The sequence below is a fragment of the Gorilla gorilla genome, chromosome 5, assembly GCF_029281585.2.
Source record: "Gorilla gorilla gorilla isolate KB3781 chromosome 5, NHGRI_mGorGor1-v2.1_pri, whole genome shotgun sequence".
NCBI lineage: Eukaryota > Metazoa > Chordata > Mammalia > Primates > Hominidae > Gorilla > Gorilla gorilla.
This window is the reverse complement of record NC_073229.2, coordinates 87495993-87523309: the sequence shown is the minus strand read 5'-3', so window position 1 is coordinate 87523309 and position 27317 is coordinate 87495993. Positions and strand designations below refer to the sequence as shown.

The following is a 27317-nucleotide window of genomic DNA, read 5'->3' as shown; positions in this document are numbered from 1 at the left end:
CATTTGCCTTGTAACTGCCTATGGGTCAAACAAAAGTCACAGATGTTCTTGATTTTCATTTCTAAAACTGTTAAAGGAAGCTTTTCACTAATAATTCTCAGATATAAATGTGCTACAAGCCTGTGGAGTATAAAGGATGGGCCTTCTATGCTTGAAGTAGGTAGTAACCTCCATATTACATTGCATACTATAAATAGAAAGCTTTAAAGACGGGATATAATCCTGTCAGTGTAAAAATAAATTTGATGTAAGATATTAATAAGTGATGAAAGGAAAACTAAAATCGCTTACTATGCTCATGATAATTAAGTATATTGCTGGCTAATTTCTTTTAATGCTTTACATTTTGTTGACAAAAAGAGTCAAACTCTGTAAAATATTTGGAGATTTATTCTGAGCAAAATACAAGTGACCTTGGCCCCATGACACAGTTCCGTGAGATCCTGAGAACATGTGCCCAAGGTGGTTGGGCTACAGCTTGGTTTTATACATTTTAGGGAGACATAAGATATCAATCAATACATGCAAGATGTACATTGATTGAATCTGTACAGAAAGTCAGGACAACTTGAAGTGGGTAGGGAGGGAACTTCCGGGTCATAGCTGAATTCAAAGATTTTCTTTTTCTTTTTTTGGTGGGGAGGGGGCGGGGGGGAATGGAGTCTCACTGTGTTGCCCAGGCTGGAGTGCAATGGCGTGATCTCTGCTCACAGCAACCTCTGCCTCCCCAGTTCAAGCGATGCTCCTGTCTCAGCCTCCCAAGTGGCTGGGATTACAGGCATGCATCACCATGCCTGGCTAATTTTTTTTATCTTTAGTAGAGATGGGGGGGGTGGGGTGGTGTTTCACCATGTTGGCCAGGCTGGCCTCAAACTCCTGACCTCATGATCTGTCAGCTTCGGCCTCCCAAAGTCCTGGGACTACAGGTGTGAACCACCTTGCCAGGCCAAATTCAAAGATTTTCTAATTGGCAATTAGTTGAAAGAGTGCATCTAAAGATCAGGAATCAACAGAAGGGACTGTCTGGGTTAAGATCAGGGGTTGTAGAGACCCGGGTTCTTATTATGCAGATGAAGGCTCCAGGTAGCAGGCTTCCAAGAGAAGACATTGTAAATGTTTCTTGTCAAACTTTAACAGGTGCCAGACTCTTTGTTAATTCACTCCGGATCAGTAAAAACACCTGGAAAGGGAAAAGGATTCTCTACAGAATGTAGATTTTCCCCGACAAGAGACAGCTTTGCAGGGCCATTTCAAAATATGTCAAATAAATATATTTGGGAGTAAAATATTAATACTTCAATTTCTTTCAGAACCTGCTGTCATGTAGGTATCTTATTGCTACAAAGAGTCTGTTCTGTCCGTCTTAAGGTTTCTGTTTTAATGTTAATGCTGGCCAGTTGTGCCCAAATTAATCCAACAGGAGGGAGGTGTAATGAGGCATGTCTGACCACCTATTCCTATCATGGCCTGAACTAGGGTTTCTGGTTTACTTTAGAATGCACTTGGCTGATGGCTGTGTGTGGTGGCTCATGCCTGTAATCTCAGCGCTTTGGGAGGCCAAGGTGGGTGAATCACGTGAAGTCAGGAGTTTGAGACCAGCCTGCCCAGTATGGCGAAACCCTGTCTCTACTAAAAATACAAAAACCAGCTGGGCATGGTGGCGGGTGCTTGTGGTCCCTGGTACTCAGGAGGCTGAGTCAGCAGAATAGCTTGAACCCAGGAGGCAGAGGTTGCAGTGAGTCAAGATTGCACCACTGCACTCTAGCCTGGGCAACACAGCAGGACTCTCAAAAAAAAAAAAAAGAAAAAAAGAATGCACTTGGCTGAGATGAGGGGTCTATTCAGTTGATTGGGGGGGCTTAGAATTTTATTTTTGGTTTACAGTTTCCAGATTCTTTTTCTGAATTGATTTGACACCCAGGTAGTAAGAAGAATAGGCAAAGTGATCAGATGTGCAACAACAGCTAGTAAGTATCCTCAAATCAAAGACTCCTTCTGCCCCTCACTTGTACAATTGGTTGTTGGATTCCTCTGACATTTAAAAAGGTACTCTCCAAACCTTTATTTTTTATTCACCTAAAATCAGATAAATTTAAATAAACTTATTAGGAAGTTACTGCATATATATATATGTATATATATGTGTATATATGTATATATGTGTGTATATATGTATATACACATATATGTATATACATATATGTGTATATATGTGTGTGTATATATGTGTGTGTATATCATTTAAATTATATGTTATTTTCCAAATTCAAAATATATTTGTAATTGCCTAAAAATAGAAAAAGTGTGATGCTACTATAGCTAGGCTTTTCTGCTAAGCACTTGAGGAATTTCTGTTTCTGGCCAGTTCAAGTAATTACTATTAGAATTAAAAGCAATATTAAAAACAAACATTTCTCCTTGAAGAGGTCCTTCACGTCCCTTGTAAATTGGATTCCTAGGTATTTTATTCTCTTTGAAGCAATTGTGAATGGGAGTTCACTCATGATTTGGCTCTCTGTTTGTCTGTTATTGGTGTATAGGAATGCTTGTGATTTTTGCACATTGATTTTGTATCCTGAGACTTTGCTGAAGTTGCCTATCAGCTTAAGGAGATTTTGGGCTGAGACGATGGGGTTTTCTAGATATACAATCATGTCATCTGCAAACAGGGACAATTTGACTTCCTCTTTTCCTAATTGAATACCCTTTATTTCCTTCTCCTGCCTGATTGCCCTGGCCAGAACTTCCAACATTATGTTGAATAAGAGTGGTGAGAGAGGGCATCTGTCTTGTGCCAGTTTTGAAAGGGAATGCTTCCAGTTTTTGCTCATTCAGTATCATACTGGCTGTGGATTTGTCATAGATAGCTAAATGCATATCAAAACCACAATGAGATACCATCTCATATCAGTTAGAATGGCGATCATTAAAAAGTCAGGAAACAACAGGTGCTGGAGAGGATGTGGAGAAATAGGAACACTTTTACACTGTTGGTGGGTCTGTAAACTAGTTCAACCATTATGGAAGTCAGAGTGGCGATTCCTCAGGGATCTAGAGGTAGAAATACCATTTGACCCAGCAATCACATTACTGGGTATGTACCCAAAGGATTATAAATCATGCTGCTATAAAGACACATGCACACGTATGTTTATTGCGGCACTATTCACAATAGCAAAGACTTGGAACCAACCCAAATGTCCAACAATGATAGACTGGATTAAGAAAATGTGGCACATATACACCACGGAATACTATGCAGCCATAAAAAAGGATGATTTCATTCATGTGCTTCGTGGGGACATGGATAAAGCTGGAAACCATCATTCTCAGCAAACTATCGCAAGGACAAAAAACCAAACACCGCATGTTCTCACTCATAGGTGGGAACTGAACAATGAGAACACATGGACACAGGAAGGGGAACATCACACACTGGGGCCTGTTGTGGGGTTGGGGGAGGAGGTAGGGATAGCATTAGGAGATATACCTAATGTTAAATGACGAGTTAATGGGTGCAGCACACCAACATGGCACATGTATACATATGTAACAAACCTGCACGTTGTGCACATGTACCCTAAAACTTAAAGTATAAAAAAAAAAAACAAAAGACAAAGATGTCATGTGCTGTAGGAAGGCGTAAGGAGTGTATATTGGATATTTCCTGTTGGTAAATTTGAAATCACATGAAGAGTCAGCTACCTTCTGAAAAGTTTTATTTTTCATTAATTTAACCATAAAACCAGAGGAGAAGGAAATAAAAATTTATGAGTGGGCAGGAGAAGTTTATCCCGGAATATAAAAATGTGTATAACTGTTGCAGAAAGAATTGGCCACATCATTGATTAGCATTGCCTTTCCTTAGCCATCTCACAGTTAATCTTCCTCCTGTGGAGGTGGATGGAAGGGCTGCTTATTATTAAAATTGTGATAGAAAAAGAAACGTGACACAAAAATCAACTAAAAAATTGAGAATCATGACATGGACAAATTCTAAAATATTAGTTGCATTCTTTGACAAATAATTATAGCAGTACCATTGGCATCTTCCAGGAACATGTCAGTTTTTGTTTCTTCACTTCAGATCCTTTGCTTATGATACGGCGAGGCAGAGTGAAGGTCAGGTTTTACGTACTGAGTGGATGAGTATCTGTGTGTGAGAATCTGCTTTGAGGGAATATTATCATGGTTATCCCCAATAACTAAGTGTAAGATGCTGTTTCTGCCTTTGGAGGATAGTTTTTGTAGCTATTGAGTACCTAGTACTTAGTCATAAGAAAGAACCGAATTTGATAAAATGAATAAGGTGATTTGAGTGCTTCTCAAATCAAACATGCCATAGCTTGTAGAGTAATGATTATATATTAAGAAGGCTGAGCACTGTAGACGCTGTTCCTTGGATCCCACATTACCTGAATTCCAGCTGAGTCAGCCTCTAGAGATGGGCAACAGTTGGGAGGAAGGAGCTCGGATGTTTCTCCTCTTACTCTTCCTTAGCAGCTATTCTTTCTTTCTTTTTTTATTATACTTTAAGTTTTAGGGTACATGTGCACAATGTGCAGGTTAGTTACATATGTATACATGTGCCACGTTGGTGTGCTGCACCCATTAACTCGTCATTTAACATTAGGTATATCTCCTAATGCTAATCCTCCCCCCTCCCCACACCCCACAACAGGCCCCAGTGTGTGATGTCCCCCTTCCTGTGTCCATGTGTTCTCATTGTTCAATTCCCACCTATGAGTGAGAACATGCGGTGTTTGGTTTTTTGTCCTTGCGATAGTTTGCTGAGAATGATGGTTTCCAGCTTCATCCATTTCCCCACGAAGCACATGAACTTATCCTTTTTTATGGCTGCATAGTATTCCATGGTGTATATGTGCCACATTTTCTTAATCGAGTCTACCATTGTTGGACATTTGGGTTGGTTCTAAGTCTTTGCTATTGTGAATAGTGCCGCAATAAACATACGTGTGCATGTGTCTTTATAGCAGCATGATTTATAATCCTTTGGGTATATACCCAGTAATGTGATTGCTGGGTCAAATGGTAATTCTAGTTCTAGATCCCTGAGGAATCGCCACACTGACATCCACAATGGTTGAACTAGTTTACAGTCCCACTGAGAGGTGACAGCATGCTGACAGCCCTCACAGCCCTCGCTTGCTCTTGGCGCCTCCTCTGCCTTGGCTCCCACTTTGGCAGCACTTGAGGAGCCCTTCAGCCCTCTGCTGCATGGTGGGAGCCCCTTCCTGGGCTGGCCGAGGCTGGAGCCGGCTCCCTCAGCTTGCGGGGAGGTGTGGAGGGACAGGCGCACGCGGGAACCAGGGCTGCAGCACGAGTTCCGGGTGGGCATGGGCTTGGCTGGTCCCGCACTCGGAGCTGCCGGCCAGCCCTGCCGGCGCTGGGCAGTGAGGGGCTTAGCAACTGGGCCAGCAGCTGCTGTGCTGGACTTCTTGCCGGGCCTTAGCTGCCTCCCTGCAGGGCAGGGCTTGGGACCTGCAGCCCGCCATGCCTGAGCCTCCCCACTGCCATGGGCTCCTGGGCGGCCCAAGCCGCCCCAACCAACGCCGCCCCCTGCTCCACAGCGCCCAGTCCCATCAACCACCCAAGGGCTGAGGAGTGCGGGCGCACGGTGCAGGACTGGCAGGCAACTCCACCTGCGGCCCCAGTATGGGATCCACTGGGTAAAGCCAGCTGGGCTCCTGAGTTTGGTGGGGACTTGGAGAACCTTTATGTCTAGCTAAGGGATTGTAAATACACCAATTGGCACTCTGTATCTAGCTCAAGGTTTGTAAACACACCAATCAGCAACCTGTGTCTAGCTCAGGGTTTGTGAATGCACCAATCGACACTCTGTATCTAGCTACTCTGGTGGGGACTTGGCGAACCTTTATGTCTAGCTAAAGGATTGTAAATACACCAATCGGCACTCTTTATCTAGCTCAAGGTTTGTAAACACACCAATCATCACCCTCTGTCTAGCTCAGGGTTTGTGAATGCACCAATCGACACTCTGTATCTAGCTACTCTGCTGGGGACTTGGAGAACCTTTGTGTCAACACTCTGTATCTACCTAATCTAGTGGGGAGGTGGAGAACTTTTGTGTCTAGCTCAGGGATTGTAAACGCACCAATCAGCACCCTGTCAAAACGGACCAATCAGCTCTCTGTAAAATGGAGCGCTGGGCTCTCTGTAAAATGGACCAATCAGCAGGATGTGGGTGGGGCCAGATAAGAGAATAAAAGCAGTCTGCCGGAGCCAGCAGTGGCAACCCACTCGGGTCCCCTTCCACACTGTGGAAGCTTTGTTCTTTCGTTCTTTGCAATAAATCTTGCTGCTGCTCACTCTTTGGGTCCACACTGCCTTTATGAGCTGTAACACTCATCGCAAAGGTCTGCAGCTTCACTCCTGAGCCAGCAAGACCACGAACCCACCAGAAGGAAGAAACTCTGAATACCTCCGAACATCAGAGGGAACAAACTCCAGACACGCCACCTTTAAGAACTGTAACACTCACTGTGAGGTTCCATGGCTTCATTCTTGAAGTCAGTGAGACCAAGAACCCACCAATTCTGGACACACCACCAACAGTGTAAAAGTGTTCTTATTTCTCCACATCCTCTCCAGCACCTGTTGTTTCCTGACTTTTTAATGATTGCCATTCTAACTGGTGTGAGATGGTATCTCATTGTGGTTTTGATTTGCATTTCTCTGATGGCCAGTGATGATGAGCACTTTTTCATGTGTCTTTTGGCTGCATAAATGTCTTCTGTTTGAGAAGCGTCTGTTCACGTCCTTTGCCCACTTTTTGATGGGATTGTTTGTTTTTTTGTTGTAAATTTGTTGGAGTTCATTGTAGGTTCTGGATATTAGCCCTTTGTCAGATGAGTAGATTGCAAAAATTTTCTCCCATTCTATAGGTTGCCTGTTCACTCTGATAGTGGTTTCTTTTGCTGTCCAGAAGCTCTTTAGTTTAATTAGATCCCATTTGTCAATTTTGGCTTTTGTTGTCATTGCTTTTGGTGTTTTAGACATGAAGTCCTTGCCCATGCCTATGTCCTGAATGGTATTGCCCAGGTTTTCTTCTAGGGTTTTTATGGTTTTAGGTCTGACATTTAAGTCTTTAATCCACATGAATTAATTTTTGTATAAGGTGTAAGGAAGGGATCCAGTTTCAGCTTTCTACATATGGCTAGCCAGTTTTCACAGCACCATTTATTAAATAGGGAATCCTTTCCCCATTGCTTGTTTTTGTCAGGTTTGTCAAAGATCAGATGGTTGTAGATATGTGGCATTATTTCTGAGGGCTCTGTTCTGTTCCATTGGTCTATATCTCTGTTTTGGTACCAGTACCAAGCTGTTTTGGTTACTGTAGCCTTGTAGTATAGTTTGAAGTCAGGTAGTGTGATGCCTCCAGCTTTGTTCTTTTGGCTTAGGATTGACTTGGCAATGCGGGCTCATTTTTGGTTCCATATGAACTTTAAAGTAGTTTTTTCCAATTCTGTGAAGAAAGTCATTGGTAACTTGATGGGGATGGCATTGAATCTATAAATTACCTTGGGCAATATGGCCATTTTCACGATATTGATTCTTCCTACCCATGAGCATGGAATGTTCTTCCATTTGTTTGTATCCTCTTTTATTTCATTGAGCAGTGGTTTGTAGTTCTCCTTGAAGAGGTCCTTCACGTCCCTTGTAAGTTGGATTCCTAGGTATTTTATTCCCTTTGAAGCAATTGTGAATGGGAGTTCACTCATGATTTGGCTCTTTGTGTGTCTGTTATTGGTGTATAAGAATGCTTGTGATTTTTGTACATTGATTTTGTATCCTGAGACTTTGCTGAAGTTGCCTATCAGCTTAAGGAGATTTTGGGCTGAGACCATGGGGTTTTCTAGATATACAATCATGTCATCTGCAAACAGGAACATTTTGATTTCCTCTTTTCCTAACTGAATACCCTTTATTTCCTTCTCCTGTCTGATTGCCCTGGCCAGAACTTCCAACACTATGTTGAATAGGAGTGGTGAGAGAGGGCATCCCTGTCTTGTGCCAGTTTTCAAAGGGAATGCCTCCAGTTTTTGCTCATTCAGTATGATATTGGCTGTGGGTTTGTCATAGATAGCTCTTATTATTTTGAGATACGTCCCATCAATCCCTAATTTATTGAGAGTTTTTAGCATGAAGGGTTGTTGAATTTTGTCAAAGGCCTTTTCTGCATCTATTGAGATAATCATATGGTTTTTGTCATTGGTTCTGTTTATATGCTGGATTATGTTTATTGATTTGCGTATGTTGAACCAGCCTTGCATCCCAGGGATGAAGCCCACTTGATCATGGTGGATAAGCTTTTTGATGTGCTGCTGGATTTGGTTTGCCAGTATTTTATTGAGGATTTTTGCATTGATGTTCATCAGGGATATTGGTCTAAAATTCTCTTTCTTTGTTGTGTCTCTGCTAGGCTTTGGTATCAGGATGATGCTGGCCTCATAAAATGAGTTAGGGAGGAATCCCTCCTTTTCTATTGATTGGAATAGTTTCAGATGGAATGGTACCAGCTCCTCCTTCTACCTCTGGTAGAATTTGGCTGTGAATCCATCTGGTCCTGGACTTTTTTTCTTGGTAAGCTATTAATTATTGCCTCAATTTCAGATCCTGTTATTGGTCTATTCAGAGATTCAACTTCTTCCTGGTTTAGTCTTGGGAGGGTGTATGTGTTGAAGCATTTGTCCTTTTCTTCTAGGTTTTCTGGTTTATTTGCATAGAGGTTTTTATAGTATTCTCTGACGGTAGTTTGTATTTCTGTGGGATTTGTGGTGATATCCCCTTTATCATTTTTTATTGTGTCTATTTGATTCTTCTCTCTTTTCTTCTTTATTAGTCTTGCTAGTGGTCTATCAATTTTGTTGATCTTTTCAAAAAACCAGCTGCTGGATTCATTGATTTTTTGAAGGGTATTCTTAAAGTGACTACATGTCCTCCATGTCTCCATCTCCAGCTTCTGTTCAGGGACTGGTGCTACTTCAAGTGACACCACAATTTTCCTTTCTCTCTCCAGTCTAGGAGTGCTTAATGGTTTCCTGCAGTTCCTAATATGTAGTTTCCTTTACTGGTCCTCAGCTCCTTCTTTACCATCTTAACCAAATCTTTGATCTGAATTCACTTAATTGCAACACTTTCTTTCCCTGGTTGTGCCTTGACTGAAACAGTCAACATGCAACTACATATACTATTATAGCTATTTCTGTCAACTTATTCCAAATTGTATTCTCTTAGCGAGTGTACAGGTTAAAAAGAAAAATTCTCAAATCGAGTAGAAGGCTGTGGTTTTGTCTGAGAAACCCAAATGGCAGTAAGCTGCAAGAGTTATAGGGACTGGTGAACCATCCAAAACAACTCAAACTGTTAAGTGATTGGAGTTAACAGTATTTTAAAACCTGTTTTGTAGATAATAATTCCTAAGAAATATGTTTTATACATCCAACATATTCTTTCTATGAATAAGAAATTAAATAATCTGAAACTCTGTATGTGATTATGTGCTTATCAAGGAAAATGTAGCATTTTAGAGCAGGGCATATAAAGTTTGAATACTAAACCTACAAGTTTCTCTTTGTGATACCTTAAGATCTCTTAGCCTCTCTAGACTTTAGTTTTCGTATGAATGTAAGAGGGATAATCCTCACAAGTTTCTATGATATGCCTGTTATTATTCTCACATCACAGGATAGGAAACTGATAAATTATTTTCTTCTCTGGACCTCAAAGTTCAATAACTAGTGTGTAAGTGAGATGGATTTTAAGTCTCCAAAATTCTTGATTACAAATGTTTATTTGCAAATAGTGTTTGGTAAAGTTGATTGGTGCTCTGTGTTAATACAGCTAGATTGTATTGTATTAATTTTACTAGCAAATATTTTGTGATAGAGGCTTTAAGCCATTTTCAGAGGTGGCAACATTTTAAATAAAATAGAATCCAAATTTATAATACCACAACTATCATTTGAATTTTGAATTTTAAGAAAAATTTTAGATCCAAAGAAAATTTGTCCCATTATATTTTTTCTATAAATAAAATCATTATAAATCAAGGAAAAAAGCCAATTTCTTTAACTACAATATACGCAAATCTGTCAGAAATAAATAATCCACTAAGATAATTTACCTGCATTTTAATACTGTTTTCTAAAGTCTGTTTTTCCATAATTTGAACATTATTTCATGATTCTTTTCTAATCTCTGGTGATTTAGATTATCCTAAGCAGTCAAAGGGGAATACAAAACTTAAAAAGCTCCAGATATTGTGGTAACTTATAATTCTCCTTTGAAACTTAAAGCTATAAATTAATGGCAATAAAAAATAATAAATTACCTGTTCTTTGTGGTGATGTGTCAGGTGGTGGACTTTAAAGGACAAGGACCGGTGAAAGCCAACATCTACTCAACCATGGAAATTATATGATTCAATTATAAAGCTGTAACAGCATTTCCTTTTGAACTAAGACATCTATTTCCTAGGACATTGAGGCACTTGTACCTAATGCATTTATTTGTGGTATACAATTGCAAATTCAAGGGTTTCTTGGTAAAATTAAAAATAAGAAATGAAACAGAAATCTTACATTAGAACCTCTTCTAAAATGTGACAGTAGAAGCACTCTCAAAGTAATTGCTCTGTAGTCCTTATTATCATATGCCTCCTTAAAAATATAGATGCTAACTTTCCTTTCATGAAAGATGCTCATCTAGCCTATTTGTTAGGTGTCTGATGTGCTTGAATGGTCCACATCAGACAATTAATTATTAATTTTTGGTCATTTTATATATGTTATTTTATAATCATACTTTATTCATCTTAAATGTAAAATTGAGCATTGCTTTAATCTCAATTTTGGAATGGCAAAGGGGACAAGGCTCAAAAACGTACTTTCACAATCACTGTAGACCAAGTAAGTTAACAAGAATATCTGGCAATAAATCTTAGGTGCCCAAAATTCCCACTAAACTATATGTCTCCTCTATCCAAAAGCTTTGTATTTAGGTAAATGCTAGAGTTTTTGTCTTAGCTAATAAACAATGTAATTGAGAGGTTTTTCCTCCCTAAGGGAAGAAGTATATAAACTATTTATGCTAGTAATAATAGAACTTCCAAATAGGCAGAATAATAAATTGGTAAGCGTGAAACACAGTTCTCAGGTACATTTTGTTAGGTGATGTTTACATAGATTACTTGAAGTCATAATGGTCACTGTGACAGCAATATTAATATAATATAAATTAAAAAATGTATTTGAATGAGACAGCTATTTTTCTTTCTTGATGGAAAACTGAACATGTTGATTTGCTCATCAAAATTCAGAGGTGAACTATTTTATTATTTTTGACAACTAATATTCAGAGCTTTCTGATTTCTATTGATCTTTGCATTTTAACAAACTGAGTTCAGGTCCAAAAATAATATATATCATACAGATAAAAAAGTAATGACACTTTTTAAAACGGTGTGTGACTAAATAAATATAAATGATGAACCACATTTTTAAATGCAAAGGTCTTTCTTTCTGAGAGCACTTCCTTATTTAATATCTTGTTTCTGACCATATAAAATGAAAGCAAGATAGTTCTCTAGATAATATGTAAAACTTCGTAACTACAAAACACTTCCATTGTATGACCATCTTTCATTCTCACAAATCTATGCAAAGTAGGAAATGCAGGCATTTTTAATCCCCATTTACAAATGTAGAAATGATGTCTCAGTAGGATGAAGTAAGCCACATGGTAATAAATAGCAGAAATGGAAAAAGAACATTTTCTGAAATATCAATGGATTAGGAAGGTGAATGGCAAAGTTGAAAGAATAGCAAATATGGAAGGGAAGGGAAAATATACTTTAGTAATACGTGAAGAAAGAATAGAAAACATGGTATGTTTGAGGCTTCTGAAAACAAAATGAAACAGAGAGGAAGGAATTCCTAACTGACAAATCAGAAATATTAGTTAAGAGCACAGTAGTGGTGGCATACAGTTTGGAGAGGTAGATGACCACTCTTTTCTCTAAGCAAATAAGTAGGAGAAAAAGGTAAAGTTAGAAAAATCTCAAGATTATCATTTTGACTGGCTAAGCACATTTTTTAAAGGCTGCTGGGACTATAATAGGAATAATGAAAACAGATATATTTCTTGAAAATGAGGTATTTCTAAATACAAAACAGAGCTGCCCCTGAGTACAGGTGCCATGAAAACTATAAAGATAACTTAGTAAGAGGCCTGGCCAGACCCCTCCAGAGCCAGCTCAGGCCAGTCACTGATGTGGAGATCATAGCCTTGGTCAAGGCCAGAATCTGTAAGATTTATTAAGGCTTGATCAATGGGCAAAACTAATTCTGTGTTTAGGCATTTTCAATTTGCAAGAAATCAAGAGAACTCAGGATTATTCCAATGAATGCAAATATATTGGGAAGACACATGGGAAAGTAAAGAAAAATTAACTCAGCAGCCATGGAGCAACAGGTGAGTTTCAAGGTCAGTGCAGCTCTGGGAATAATTTTCATAGTAGAAGGCATCTCTTGATTCTCTGCTTTCCTGTTAATTCTCTTTGTATCATATTCACTTCCCAAATCAGAAGATATTATTGCCATAGCACATTGCCATGTAATATAAAATTGTCATGTCAGGACACTTCAATTAGGTATTAGAAGAACCTGTAGGCTGGGCATGATGGCTCATGCCTGTAATCCCAGCACTTTGGGAGGCCGAGGCGTGTGGGTCACCTGAGGTAAGGAGTTCGAGACCAGCCTGGCCAACATGGCAAAACCCCGTATCTGCTAAAAATACAAAAAATTACCTGGGTATGGCGGTGCATGCCTGTGATCCCAGCTACTCAGGAGGCTGAGGCTGGTGAATTGCTTGAACCCGGGAAGCAGAGGTTGCAGTGAGCCGAGATTGTGTCACTGCACTCCAGCCTGGGTGACAGACCTAGACTCCATCTCAAAAAAAAAAAAATCTGTACTTGGACCTCAGCATCAATTTCTATTGGCTTTATCATGTGAGGGTGGGGCTACAAAGCACAATAGGTTATGTGTAAATAATCACCTTACATTGCTTCTCTGAACAGGTGTCTGTTAGCATGGTTTCCTCAAGAGAAAACTTTGAGATTGGCAGTGTGAAGGTGAGACCCGTAGGTCCTGCTAACTTTCTTTTCCTTAGTTTGGTGAGCTCCTTGAGCAGAGTCAAGCCAAAAAAGGATGTAAGACAGAAGCTGGAATCTGGGATTGAGGTTGCAATAGAAATTCTCCCCACAGGATTTAAAGTTGCTTCCTCAGCTGCAGGCAGCTGACAGCAGCTTTTTTATCTGGAAAAGATTTTGCCTGATATTTTCTCAGACTCCGGAAAATCATTCAACTTGTCAGTGAAGCTGAAAAGACAGGCTCTTTGATATGTAGCAGCAGCTTGGAAATGGTTCCTCTCTTCTCAGCTGTCAGGGTAGGAGGAAACTTTTCAACAAATATCACAAAAGGTATTTCAGGACACAATTATTTTAGAAGTTTAAGACAAAAATGCTTCCAAGGCCAAAGACATTCTTAGAATCTGAACTGTCTAGGAAATTGAAGGGCATCAGAAGCAATGGGCACTTTTTGCTCACCTGTCCTACTAGTGTGAATGAGGACATGCATGTTAGTTGGAAAGAAAGTATAGTAGATAGCAAAAACTCAGTATGTTTTATTAATATCTTACATGCCAATTCAAATCAAATGGCAGTGGTTTCTTAGAGGTCACCCTGGAGAAAAATATCTATACCCTTGCATGGCAGAGGGTGCTTATGAACCAGTGGCATCAGCATCACCTTGGGCTCATCCCAGACCCAGCAAATAAGATTCCATTTTTTGTTTTGTTTTTCTGGCTTCTTTAAGACAGGGTCTCACTCAGTTGCCCAAGCTGGAGTGCAGTGGTACAATCATCTCTGCAGTCTCAATCTCCCGGGCTCAGGCTATCCTCCCACCTCAGCCTCCCGAGTAACTAGGCCTACAGATGTGCACTGCCACACCCAGATGATTATTTTATTTTATTTTTATTTTTCTAGAGACAGGGTATTGCTGTGTTTCCCAGGCTGGCATAAACTCCTGTTCTCAAGCGATTCTCCTACCTGGGCCTCCCAAAATACTCATATTACAGACAGGAGCCTCTGTACCCCACTAAGAGTCTACTTTTAAAACCTGTGGTAAAATACATATAACACAAAATTTACTAACTTAATTTTTAAGTGTGAAGTTCTGTAGTGTTAAGTATATTCACATTGTCATGCCGCCACTCTCCAAAACTTCTTCATCTTGCAAAAGTGAAAATGTGTACCCATTAAACAACAACTGCAACATGCACAGAGCTTGAGGTCATTATGCTAAGTGAAATAAGCCAGTCACAAAAGACAATTACTGTATGATTCCACATTTATATGACAGTCTGTGTTTTAACAAGATTCTCGGGTGATTGATTTGAACACAAGAGCACTGATTTAGAGCACATCTGGGCTCAGCGGGGATGAGCATCATAAAAGGTTAGCAGCGCAATTACTAGATATGTTATTCCTGGTGGAGTAGAAAGAACATGGATTTTGAGTTCAAATGGATCTGTTTTATAATCCTAGTTCTACGCTTACTAGCCATTTGATAATGGGAATTTAAGTTGTCTAAGCCTCATTTAAAAAAATCTGTAATATGGTCATAATTAAAACCCATTATAGATTTTTTTATGATAGTTAAAGGAGATGCATGCTGAGCATTTATTGCAGTCCTTGGACACAATAAGTGCACTTAGTAAATAATTTATTAGTATTGTTATCTGTGTGAAAAACACTATCACCACTGGCCTTTCAAATGTATTCTGTACTATAGCAGGATAATGAGTCCTTGAAATTTATAAAATCTTGACCTAATAGAAGGAACAATCTCAAATAAGCATACAGAATATGATTTAAGGGCATAGATATTATGAAAAGCAAAAACACTATATGGTTTTGAATAACCTTGAAAGCCATCTTTATAAAAGACTAAATATGCATACCTTACCAATTATAGAATTTGCCTATTTCTGGCTCCAGAAAGAAAATACCAATGATCAATTCAGAAATCAAAGTTATTAAAAGTTATTCAACTTTAGTTATCAATAGATTTTAAGCAATATATTTTTCTCCTAATGAATTATGAACTAATTTGTCTAAATCATTTATTCCTGGAAACAAAAATTTGATAACCATTAGGTAGTACATCAACGTACCTCAAGCTTAAATAAAACCTTGGTTCCCTTAGACTGTATTACCATGAGCACCAGCCAAAATCTTAATCTTTTACTGCATCCTCATAAGTCTGATGCTGGATAATGTTCTTCTGCCAAAAATTTCCCAAACAATTTTTTAATGCATCCTAGCTATACACTTAGTAGCTTGTTTAATCATGACATCTATGGTATAGACCTGACACTTATTAAATGTCTTACCTTATGTAGCTAAAGCCAATATTTTAGTTAGCCAGAATTGTGCCTGGGATCTCTTACCCAGTAAAAAATCTATTCCTCAAACATGTAATGAAAATATGTTCTCATTCATAGTTAGCTCAACTCCTATTTGATTTCTAAACATTCTTTTAAAAATATTACCCCAGAGGTGGTTGCAATGGAAAGTCAAGAACAAAACAATAAGTCTATCACAAATAGGAAGTTTCATTTAAGAGGGTTAAGAACAAGAAATGAAAGTTAAAATAACAACATTGTTAGAAAAACTTAGGGACAACCAAGTACTCATCATGAAGTCTCTAAAAAATACTTAGGTGTACTCTACAAGAGAGATTATGCGTTAAGTGGAAGTCTAATAAGTAACTTTGAGCAGCTATAAAAGGCAAAGTTAAATATTAGGGTGATAAATTTTGAGAGAAAAGCCATATGAATAAAAATATATGTTTTACTGTCAAAGAAATAGGAATAAACAAAATGGACTTTTTAAAAAGTCAGAATGTATTGATTTATCCATATGTTAAACAAAATAAATTTTACAAAGAGACACATAAAGTTAGCTCTAATACATAAACAAATGTATATTAATTGAGGGAAAAAAGATTCTTGGACAAAGTGGTCTATTAAATTAAAAATCATATAATCTGATTGGCTAAAGATTTATACTTATTTAAAAAATAGATATTTTTATGTATGTAAAGAAATAAATATAATTTTCTCTATATATATTTTGTTAATAAGTACAGGTCTTCAACTAAGGACATTGCATGATATTTACATTATAAGCCAAATGGTAAATGCTATTTATCTCTCTTTTACTAAATTTTCTTTTCTATTTGTAGAGATTCTTATAACTATATGAATGGTTCCATTCACTTTTCAAGCAAGTAGGATGTAGCCCTATGCATTACCCAAATTTCGGGGAGAAAATATAAAGATTAATTTGGAAAAAAGGTAGACTTTTAAAATGAAAAATCAATGCATATATTGGTGATATGCAGACATTTCAAAATGTCACAGTTATTTATTTTGCTACTCCAATGCACTGACTCAACTCAAGCTGAGGTTCAATATTGAACCATGTAATACAGAGTACCTGTAATTGTCATCATAATGTTGTGAAATTACCATCACTGAATAAATGACTTATTCTGGAATTCCTGCTGACAGTTAAGGTGAATGATCTCTGTTACGTAGTTTATTAGGAAGATCTTTTTTATTTTCCCCCTCTGTTCCATTTGTTTTACTTGTTTTTTTCCTTACATTTGTTTTCCCGAAGCAGGTAAGAGGACTTCAGATAAAAGAAGTTTATTCATACAGAATAATAAATTATTTATCATTAGTTAATATAGTTCTTTTATCAAAAAGATATGAATGAAAATACACCCTATAATTTGCTTTTTCATGTGATTTTTGACATATTTATATAAAAATAGATGCTAAAATTATGCTTAATAACATATAGTTGATATATGGTATTAGAAAAGAAACTTTTTAAAAAATCGTATTCTCATCAGAGTCTAATAAAACAATGAATTAAAAATAAAACTAAGCCTTAAAGAAGTAAGTTGTAAAATGATTAATATAATAATGCAAGTCTTAATCTAAGGTTAAGATGATATTTTATATCAATGTTCTTGAACTTAATATTGACATTTAAATAAGTTAAAATGACAAAAAAATGGTTAACTACTTAAGATAGCATACTCCCTTAAAAGCTACAGAAAAATCATTTTAATCCATCAATGTTTTAATGAATTTAATTGAATTTTTTTCTTTTTTTTTATTTTGAGACAGGGTCTGGCTCTGTTGCCCAAGCTGAAGAGCAGCGGGCACAATCATGGCTCACTGCAGCCTCGACCTCCCAGGCTCAACATTCCTCCTACCTCAGCCTCCCAAGTAGCTGGGAGTACAGGCACACACCACCACACTGGCTGATTTTTTTTTTTTTTTTGGTAGAAACAAAGTCTCACTATGTTGCCCAAGATGGTCTCAAACTCCTGGGCTCAAGCAATCCTCGCGCTTCAGCCTCCCAAACTGCTGTGATTATAGGTGTGAGCCACTGTGCCTGGCTGATTTTAATTTTGTGATTGTAGACCCAAGGTTATTTTTGGTATGACAACTTAGTATCCTAAATACATGTTATTCTGTTCTTCAACTTGAGTTACCTAATGCCTGGTTTGACATAATGAGATTCGTTCATTTATGATTTCATGATTATTTCAGGAGTGTATTAATCAGAAGGTAAGAGAAACAGTAGTATTCTAAGGCCTTAAAGTCAGATTTAAAAAATTCTTATTCTCAGACTTAAAAAGAATTTTTGTTCAATATCGGTCAAAGAATATTCCCAGACAATTTGGGAGTTGGTGAGTTTAGGGTGCAAAGAAAGGGAGACTAAAAATGCCAACTCACATAAAGGTTGGGAAGGCAAGATAATCAGTAGGTCAGATGCAAGCATAAAACTAAGTAGAATGGGCTGCATCTCAAACTAAGACAATGAACAAGGACAGGCAAGACCAAAGAGGAAGTTTAGTAGATACACCCAAAAAGGAGATTCATTGAGAAAAATATAGGTGTTATGTGTATGTGTGTGTATGTGTGTGTGCATGCACCTTTGTGTGCAAATTGGATGTCTGGAAAGGCCTGAACAGTGATACTGTATGTCAGTTTGCCAATATCACTAGCTCATTATTGACTAATTCCCTGATGATTGTCCATTGGAAAAAAAAAAAAAGATGGTGTTAAATTCCTCAGAATGTGTTGAATTAAGCAATGTATTGAGAGAAAATGTTGTTGTTTCAGAATTAGGGCTAACAAAGTTGCAAAATAATTAATTGGAACAGCCAAATTTTAGTATTAGTTGATAAAACCAGGTGAAAAACTATTTTCAGGCCAAAGATTAGAAGTCAAATGAAAAGAGAAAGAGGAAAGAAGAGCAATGACAAGAAAGTACATAATCATCAGAGAAGCAGAATGAAAGCAAAAGGGAAAAAGAAAAATACAGAAAAAAATGAAATCTAAGATTTTTGGCTTACTTTGGCTTATTTATTGAATGATTAATGTAAACTGAAAGATCTTATTGAGAAACAAGATTTCTTCTTGCTGAGGCAATGCTATTATTTTATTCATTTGTTCATTTCACATAGAACAGATTTATATTTATGTTCTCTGATAACACAGACTCATTTTAGAAAATTTGGTAAAGAAAACCAATAAAAGTAAAAATTCAAATTAAAAAAAAAGTTTAGTAGCTAATTTAAATGCCTTGAAACCAAAACAAGAAAGAAGAAAATAAATATGGTCATCATGCTAAATTCGTATGCATTCAATTTTTATTTTTAATATTATTTTTATAATTTAAATAAAATGTAGAGATCTAAGGGTTTAGGTTTGATGATTTTTGACAATTTTATATGCCCATTTACACAAAAAGCAAAATAGAAAATATTCCCATTATAGCAAAAGTTCTCTTGTCCACTTTTCTAATTAACCCACCCCTGCCCCAACAACTTTATGATTTCTAATACCATAGATTAGTTTTGTATATTCTTACCTCTCTATGTCCTCTTGTCACATATTTTACTTCTGCATGTGATATAAACCCTATAATACATTGTTATGTTTGCTTTAACCAATCAACCATCTTTAAAATTATGTTAAATACATATGCATATGCATGTGCATATGTAGTTATGTTTGTGTATATATGTGTTATGAAAAATGTCCTTTATGTTTAATGACATATTTACTTTTTTGGGTTCTTAGTTTTTTCTGGAGTTCTGGATTTTTGTCTGATATAATTTTACATTAGCTTAAACAAGTATTTTTAGTAATTTTTATATTATAAATATGCCGAAGATAAATTGTCTCAGCTTTTATTCTGCCTAAAAAGTGTTATTTCTTCTTTCTTTTTGAAAAACATAGATATAGGTAAAGAATCCTCAACAGAGTTTTTCCAGCATTTTAAAGATTTGGTTCCAGTGTCTCCTAGCCCCAATGTTTCTTAAGTCAATTGTCATTCTTATCATTGATGTCATGATGTGATATATCAACCCTGCTGCTTTTATTTTTTCTGTTTTTCTTTGCTTCTAAGCAGTTTGATTTTAATGTACATAGATAATTGATTCTTTGACTTTATCTTGTTTGTAGTTTGCTGGCTTCTCAGAACTATAGATTTATGCTTTTCATCAATTTTAGAAAATGATTACTACATACTTCTTCAAGTAGTTCTTTTGTTCCACTCTTTTTTACTTCTCCATCTCTAGCTCTAATTATGTGTGAGAAGCTATTTGTCATTATTCTACAGGCATCATATGCTCTGATCTTTTAAAATAAGTTTTCTCTTTATGTTGATTTAGACGATTACTATGGAAAGCCTTCAGATTCACTTATCTTCTCCATGGCTTTTAATCTTTAAACCTTCAAATACATTCTTCATTTCTAATATGAATTGTTTTAAGTTTCTAGCTTGTCTATCAGAATTAATTTTATAGTTTCAATCTCTGTTGACATACCTTGTCTTTGCACATATTGTCCCCTTTTTTTCTTTAGATCTTTTAGCATAGTACTCACAGTTATTTAAGAATCCCTATAAGATGATTCCAGCAACTGAATCCAAAATAGGGGGTTGCTCCAACTGACTGTTTCTTCTTTAGACCATGGGTCATATTTTATTGTACCTTCAAGAGACTCGTAATTTTTTATTATATGTTGAACGTTGTGTGGGAAAGAATCACAAACATTGTAGTAAATAAAATTTTCTCCTCAGAATATTTAATTTAATTTAATTAATTTATTTATTTTTGAGACGGAGTCTCACTCCGTCACCCAGGCTGGAGTGCAGTGGCGCAATCTCAGCTCACTGCAAACTCCACCTCCCGGGTTCACGCCATTCTCCTGCCTCAGCCTCCCGAGTAGCTGGGACTACAGGCGCCTGCCACCGCGCCCGGCTAATTTTTTGTATTTTTAGTAGAGACGGGGTTTCACCATGTTAGCCAGGATGGTCTCGATCTCCTGACCTCGTGATCCGCTCACCTCGGCCTCCCAAAGTGCTGGGATTACAGGCGTGAGCCACCGCGCCCGGCCTAGAATATTTTAAATGTTTCCTGTAATTTTCCTAGTTTGCCAAACTGAGGGAGCCTGATTCAACCTAATCTGCAGGTAGACTGGTTCTCAGTTTTGTTGCAATTTCGAGTCAATTGATCACAGCTTTCAAGTATTTTGAGAATGAGATTATGATGTCTTCAGCAAGACTTGGGATCTGAGCAAGATTAAAATCCCAATTTTTAAAATATTTTGCAGATAGCTGTCAACTTTCCAAACTCTAGAACATCATTCTCTGCTTTGTAGCCTGGGTGATGACTTTGTGGGTTACTGGAAAATTTTATTGCTGTCTAGTCCTGCTAGACTTTCTGAACCTCAAGAGATATTTGCCTGTCCTGAAGCCTGTTTCTAGACTTTGGACAGCTGCTGGAGACAATTGCATAAAAACCCTGGTTGCCTGGTAGAATTATCTTACCCCTCATGCTTTATGTCCACCTATTTGAGACTGCAGCAATGGATTCAATAAAGACCCAGAGGACTTGAAAGAATTTTTTTCAACCCACTGGTGTGACTCCCAGACTCTATACTTTCAGTGTGCTCAATGAAGGCCCATGGGAAAGAGTTTCGAATGGGTAGACTTACACCATAGCAAGGGTGCCTTGATATTGTAATCCACCACAGTCCCTGCATGAATATTTCTGAATGTATTAAAATTTTAATTGTTAGTTTAAAATTTAATTTTATTGGCCAGACGTGGTGGCTCATGCCTGTAATCCCAGTACTTTGGGAGTCTGAGGCGGGTGGATCACGAGATCAGGAGATCAAGACCATCCTGGCTAACATGGTGAAACCCTGTATCTACTAAAAATACAAAAAAAATAAATAAATAAATAAATAAACCAGGCGTGGTGGCGGGCACCTGCAGTCCCAGATATTCGGGAGGCTGAGGCAGGAGAATGGCGTGAACCCGGGAGGCAGAGCTTGCAGTGAGCCGAGATCACGCCACTGCACTCCAGGTGGGCAACAGAGCGAGACTCCATCTCAAAAAAAAAAAAAAAAAAAAACTCAATTTTTCATCAATTTTATTAATACATAACACAATATATCCCAGGCGTACTACAAAATCGTCTCCTGTTTCTCTGCTAGGGATAAAAGCAACCATTAGCTAATTGACTTCTTTGAGCTGGTAACTTTTATATTTTGTTGTTATTCTTAGGAGAGAGTAATGGTCCTTTAGGACTTTCTGTATCCTAAGTTACATTTTTCTTTTAATTTTACTTATTAAGAAAGTGGTACACTATATTTAAAAATATGAGATCTGTCTCATGTAAAACAGTTTCTGGTTTCTCTTGTTTCTTGACTACTTTAGCTAAGTTCTTGCTCTATAACATGAGAACACAATTTCGTTTGAAATTGCCCTTAATCACAAAATAGTGTGGCAATCTCTCCAATTTTACCGGCATATCAAACGTTAGAGGTGGGGTGTCAGAAGAACCCGAAAGTGGCGGAGATTGTTCAGAAAATGAATATAAGTAGAATAAATTTCTTGTGACAAATTGTGGATTAATTAGATTTGGAAAGGATGTACTCACGTTTAGCTTTTGGAGTCTGTGTGCTGTAATTCTGCTTGATTTTGAAGAAAATTTTTTAAAAAGTTACCAAATGATTATTTTAATGAGACATTTTTAGATTCCTTCCTCCCTAGCCAGGTGATGTTTTTCAAGATTATTAGAAGCTTAACAATAAAGAGTTGTTATATCCCTAGTAGCTTGTCACTAGAAGGGTAAAAAACAGCCAAACACAAAAACAAAGTCATTAGTTAATATTTTTATATCAAGTGATGCTTTTTAACTTAGAAAAATAAAGAAAACCTCATAATAATATCATGTTATAAATCTCCAAGTTATTAAATCAATCCTATAATTGTAAAATTGGTAAAATTATTGCATATATGTTTATTGTCTAATTTTATTATTTCTGGAAAATATTTGTCACCAAACAAAATTTTAATATATTTCATAACTCTAGGAACACATGTCCTGCAGATATAAACATGTAAGAGTATCTGTCTAGAAAGAGGAATAGAGAAATAAAGATATTTTATTAGACTTAAGTTATATTAACATCTACTCTTTTCACTTACTAAGTCTCTTGTTCATTAAATATTTAATGAAAATTCTAGATATTTTAGTACTTTTAAATTATTATCTAAGTGTCTGAAACAAGCATTTGGTTAAAGTTTAAAAAAATAATTGTTTACTTATTTTACTTATCAGTGTTAGATAATTATACTGAAGCAGCCACTTTACTAAAAATCACTATACTAAAAAGACTTTTACATATGACTTAAGTAAAATAAATACTAGAATTTAGTTCAACATTAAACATGGACTGCATATGAAAATGACTGGGACAATTAAGGTTGAATACTGCTTGCTTCTCCTCATCAATAGGAGAAATACGCATGCACAAATTTCAAGTGACCAGCCACTCTGAAGCTGGCTTTCTACTTACAGAATCTTTCTCTTCACTAACATTGGATTCTGAGTTTCCATCTCAATTCTTTCTGCTGGAATTTATTTCTCCATCTTCATTTCATACATTTCAAAACTTTATTTATAGTGCTTAACGTGTTCTGCTTGGCACAATCAGCAAGTCTGCAAACTTATTTTCTGCTTTAGATTTATAAGCTACTTGACAGCTGAGCTCTAGTATTCCTTTTCTTAAATTTTATTTTAACAAAAACTCATATAGCACTGATAATACATCAAGCAGTGTTCTAAATGTTTTACAGTCATTCATTTTAATTACCAAAACAATCTCATAAAATATGTACTATAATTATACTCATAAGAAAAGCATCATTCATCTTTTAATTCTTATAGTTGGTGACACATAAGAGATGTCCATTAAATGTTGAACTAGACTTCAGTCATTTACTTAATGAAAAAGCATTTATTTAATGTCAATGTTCTTGGGACTCCACTAGAGTATATGGATTAAAAAGATGATTAATCTCGTTCTCATCTTCATAATTAAGTCTGGGAGAATGGTACAAATGGGATAATGACCACTTTCACTAGAGGGAGGAATATATCAAGATATGATCAAGAATGAAGATTGTGTATGAATTGGTATATCATAATACACAGACATTCAACAGACTGCTAATAGGAAGTCAAGCATTTTAACCAAAGAAGGAAAAGAGAGTTGTGGCATACTTGGAGAACTACAAAGTTTGTTGAGGCCAGGCCATTGAATGATGTACATGAGTAGGACACAAAGAGTTAGGCATGGATTACTTTGTTCAGAGCCTTCTTTGTACATACAAAGCATGTCAGATTTAATCCTGACCTAAGTTTTCCAAAATGTGCCCTAGGGAACACTGGTTCTGTGTAGTGTTTTATGGGAGGATACATATAAACATTTTTAGGATCTAATAGATTCAAAAAACTCTGTATACCATTGTATGTCTTGCTCTAGGAAAGAGAAAACATATTCCATTTCTTAGAAACATTGTAATATAAGAAAATTATTTATTGTTTAACACAAATTTCCATATCTTTTTGATGATAGAACGATTTTTAAATAGAACAGATTTGATAAAGCAGCATTGTAAGATTTTCACCAAATCTGTAACATGACCAGACTGTTATTCTAGAAGGCTCTGTATAGTGGCAATACACAAATGGACTGAAGAAGGCAAAATAAAAAGTGGCTGGTAGCAGCTATTTCCTCATTAAATTACCCAGGAGTAATTAGAGTTGCTGAGGGCTGATTAAGGTGGCTGAGATTGGTGGGAGGAGACATTTTTAAGACAGTGTTCAAAGTGAAAGCACTTGGTACTAAATAAGTAATGGGAATAGAAAAATAAGATTTTTGACATGAATGACTAGTTCAATGTTTGACATAAATTAAGATAAAAGATTCAAAGCAAAACACATTCCAGGAGAGAAATAATGGTTAAGTGTTGCCATATGAATTTGAATCCACGTGGAACATCTGGACAGAGCCCCCTGCTAGGCTACTGGCTCTAAAGAAGTGGGTAAGGTCATGAGGGAGAAAAAAGAATAGAAGAACCCTGGAATTGAGAGCCATAAAGGAGACTATGTAATAAGAGATTGTAACAGAAAAGGAGATAAAGGAACATGCAGTGATGCGGAAGTGAAAAGAGGACTGAGAAGTCCCTGGTAGATAAATGATATAGGGGAGGAGATTCTGGGAGGAATAAAACAAGAATACCTGTCAATGCATGAAAGAGAGTGGTAAAAGTGAAAACCTGGAGGAACAGGAAATATACCGCAATCAATTTTCAAACTTTGGAAAAATGTATTCCAGATTATTTCTTAGAGTCATTCAAATTGCTGACATGTTGTAGTTGAATTCATATTTTACCATATGACCTAATTTTCTACAGATCCTGGGACAGTGGTTCTGTGAGTCTATGTATACTTATATCCATATATATGTGATATACTTATATATAGAAGTCTGTCTTGTGTAATGATGCTCCAAATGAAATAATTCTCAATTTTTAAGCAAACGGAATGTTTTTCTCTAAATGATAACTTTTAAGTAAATTGGTACTCTCCTGTGATTTCTCTTTTTCCCTTGTCTTTACATTTAAAATTTTCAAAAATTTCTATGTTTTCTATTGGAGCTATAGGTAAAATGTTGTATAACAAAAAACATATACTTTGGGTTTCCTTTAAATTTTATTTTTTATTTATGGTTCCTTATTAAATATCATATATAAAATAAGATGTGCTTACTATATGTTATTTTTGTATGTAGGAAATATTAAAATAATAAACAAAAGTTTCTTTCTTAATTTACCCTAAGCATTTATTTCAGTCATATTTCATTGAATTGTACCCATAGTTCAAAAACATCGCTTTGTTTTAGTGAAAGAAAAACAGCTTGTTTACCTAAGATATCAAGATATCAAGGATAGTCCTGTGAACAATAAAGTGTTTCAGAATGTATATGGTCAGGGAAATAAGAATGCCTCTGAAATCCTACTGGTAGGACTGCTAAAAACCCATATATTTTTATTTGCAAAAGTTGACATGCAGGCCTTTTCTCTTTTTATTAAAAGCATTGAATATAAAGGAACAGAAGAAGGCCCTTAGGCCTGGCATATCAACTTCCATTTTGTTTTACTCATTTCCATTTTTCTATTCCTGTTTTGGTTGTTATTGAAAACAGGCAATAGAACTTTGGCCATATATTAAGCCCAGGAGCTCTCATTAAATATGTTTCTGTTTCAAATGTGAAAACATTTGTTGACTGTGGAACTATTCAGTAAATCTCTATATTTAGCTTTGAACTTGGTGTAGTTATTTCCTTTTAATCTAGATATTTCTATTTATCTCCTGCAAAAGGCTTCAAAATGTCACCAGAAAGAAATGTTTTAAGAATTTTTTTTCTTTACTCAAAGGATTACTAAATATTCTAAAACTATGATCCACAGTATGGAATCTGCTCTCTGCACTCTGTTTTGTATAGATGGTAGTCTAAAATATAACCTGTTGGATCACTTAGAATTTAACAGTGTGTAAGTCAACACAATTATGCAACTCAGTATTAGCCTTGCTTTAAGAAGAATCTTTACTAATAACTAGTGGCACAAAAGTCTGGATTCTGGGAAACATGCCTCCAAGTCTCAGGCCATTAAATACTTGATTATATGTCATTTAATTCCTTCAATTGATTTAGAAACCTAAACAGAAGAATAGAAATGTCAATAATATCCATTGCCTTCACATCTCACTCCTAATCTACTTTCTCTTTTTCCCTATTTCCAAAGATGATCAGGCAGTGTGGTAAAATTTCAGAAGTGATGAAATTCAGAAAACAAAATTTAAAAACTATAGAAATGTAGTCATATTGTATACATACATAATAATGTAATAGAGATGGTACAACCTATGTTAAATGGTCAATATGTAACAATTTGGTCATAATCTATATTTTAAGTCTGGAAAAAATATATAATTTTTTAAATGAATAAATTAAGTCTATTTAATTTTAAAAAATTGTTTTAAATTAGACTTTTTTACTTTGAGATAATTGTGATTCACACACAATTGTAAGAGATGATACAGAGATTCAACATAGTCTTTAACCAATTTCCCCCAGTGGTAATGTTATGCAGTACTATAGTAGAATGTCAGCCAGTATATTGACATTGATAAAGCTAATAAAGAAAACATTCCTATCACCACGAGGATCCCTCCTGTTGACCTTTCATAGTCACAATCATTTTCCTCCCACCCCTAGCTCTCTCCTTAAACCCTGGCAATCACTATTCTGTTCTCGATTTCTATAATTTTATAATTTCAAAAACAGTATATAAATGGAATTATACAATATGTAACCTTTAACGATTTTCTTTTTTCACTTAGCATAATTTTCTGAATATTTATCTAGGTTATCACTTGTATTAATAGTTTGTTCCATTTATTTGTTGAGTAATAGTCTACAGATGATATTAGAGGTTTTTTTTCCAGTATTTTTTTGCTATTACAAATAAAACTACCATAAAGATTTGTGTACAGGTGGTTGTGTGAACACAAATTTTCATTTCTCTGGGTTTGAATGCCCAGGAGTACAATTTCTGGATCATATGGTAGTTGCATGGTTAGTTTTTTAAGAAATTGGCAAACTGTTTTACAGAGTGACTGTACCTGTTTACATGCCTACCAGAAGTGTATGACTGATCTAATTTCCCTGCATCCTCATCAGTCTTTGGTGTTGTCGCTGTT

At 36.2% G+C, this 27317-nt stretch overlaps 1 protein-coding gene across 1 annotated transcript in view; it reads left to right on the top strand.

Annotated features, from left to right (window-relative positions):
• The first annotated feature begins 12504 nt into the window (after nt 1–12504).
• The window catches only part of LOC129534467 (protein eyes shut homolog), a 154623-nt gene continuing 139810 nt past the window's right edge, over nt 12505–27317 (top strand). The window contains exons 1-2 of the mRNA XM_055391598.2: nt 12505–12516; nt 13121–13174. Coding sequence (XP_055247573.1) covers nt 12505–12516; nt 13121–13174 — 66 coding nt within the window. The remainder of the gene's footprint in view (nt 12517–13120; nt 13175–27317) is intronic.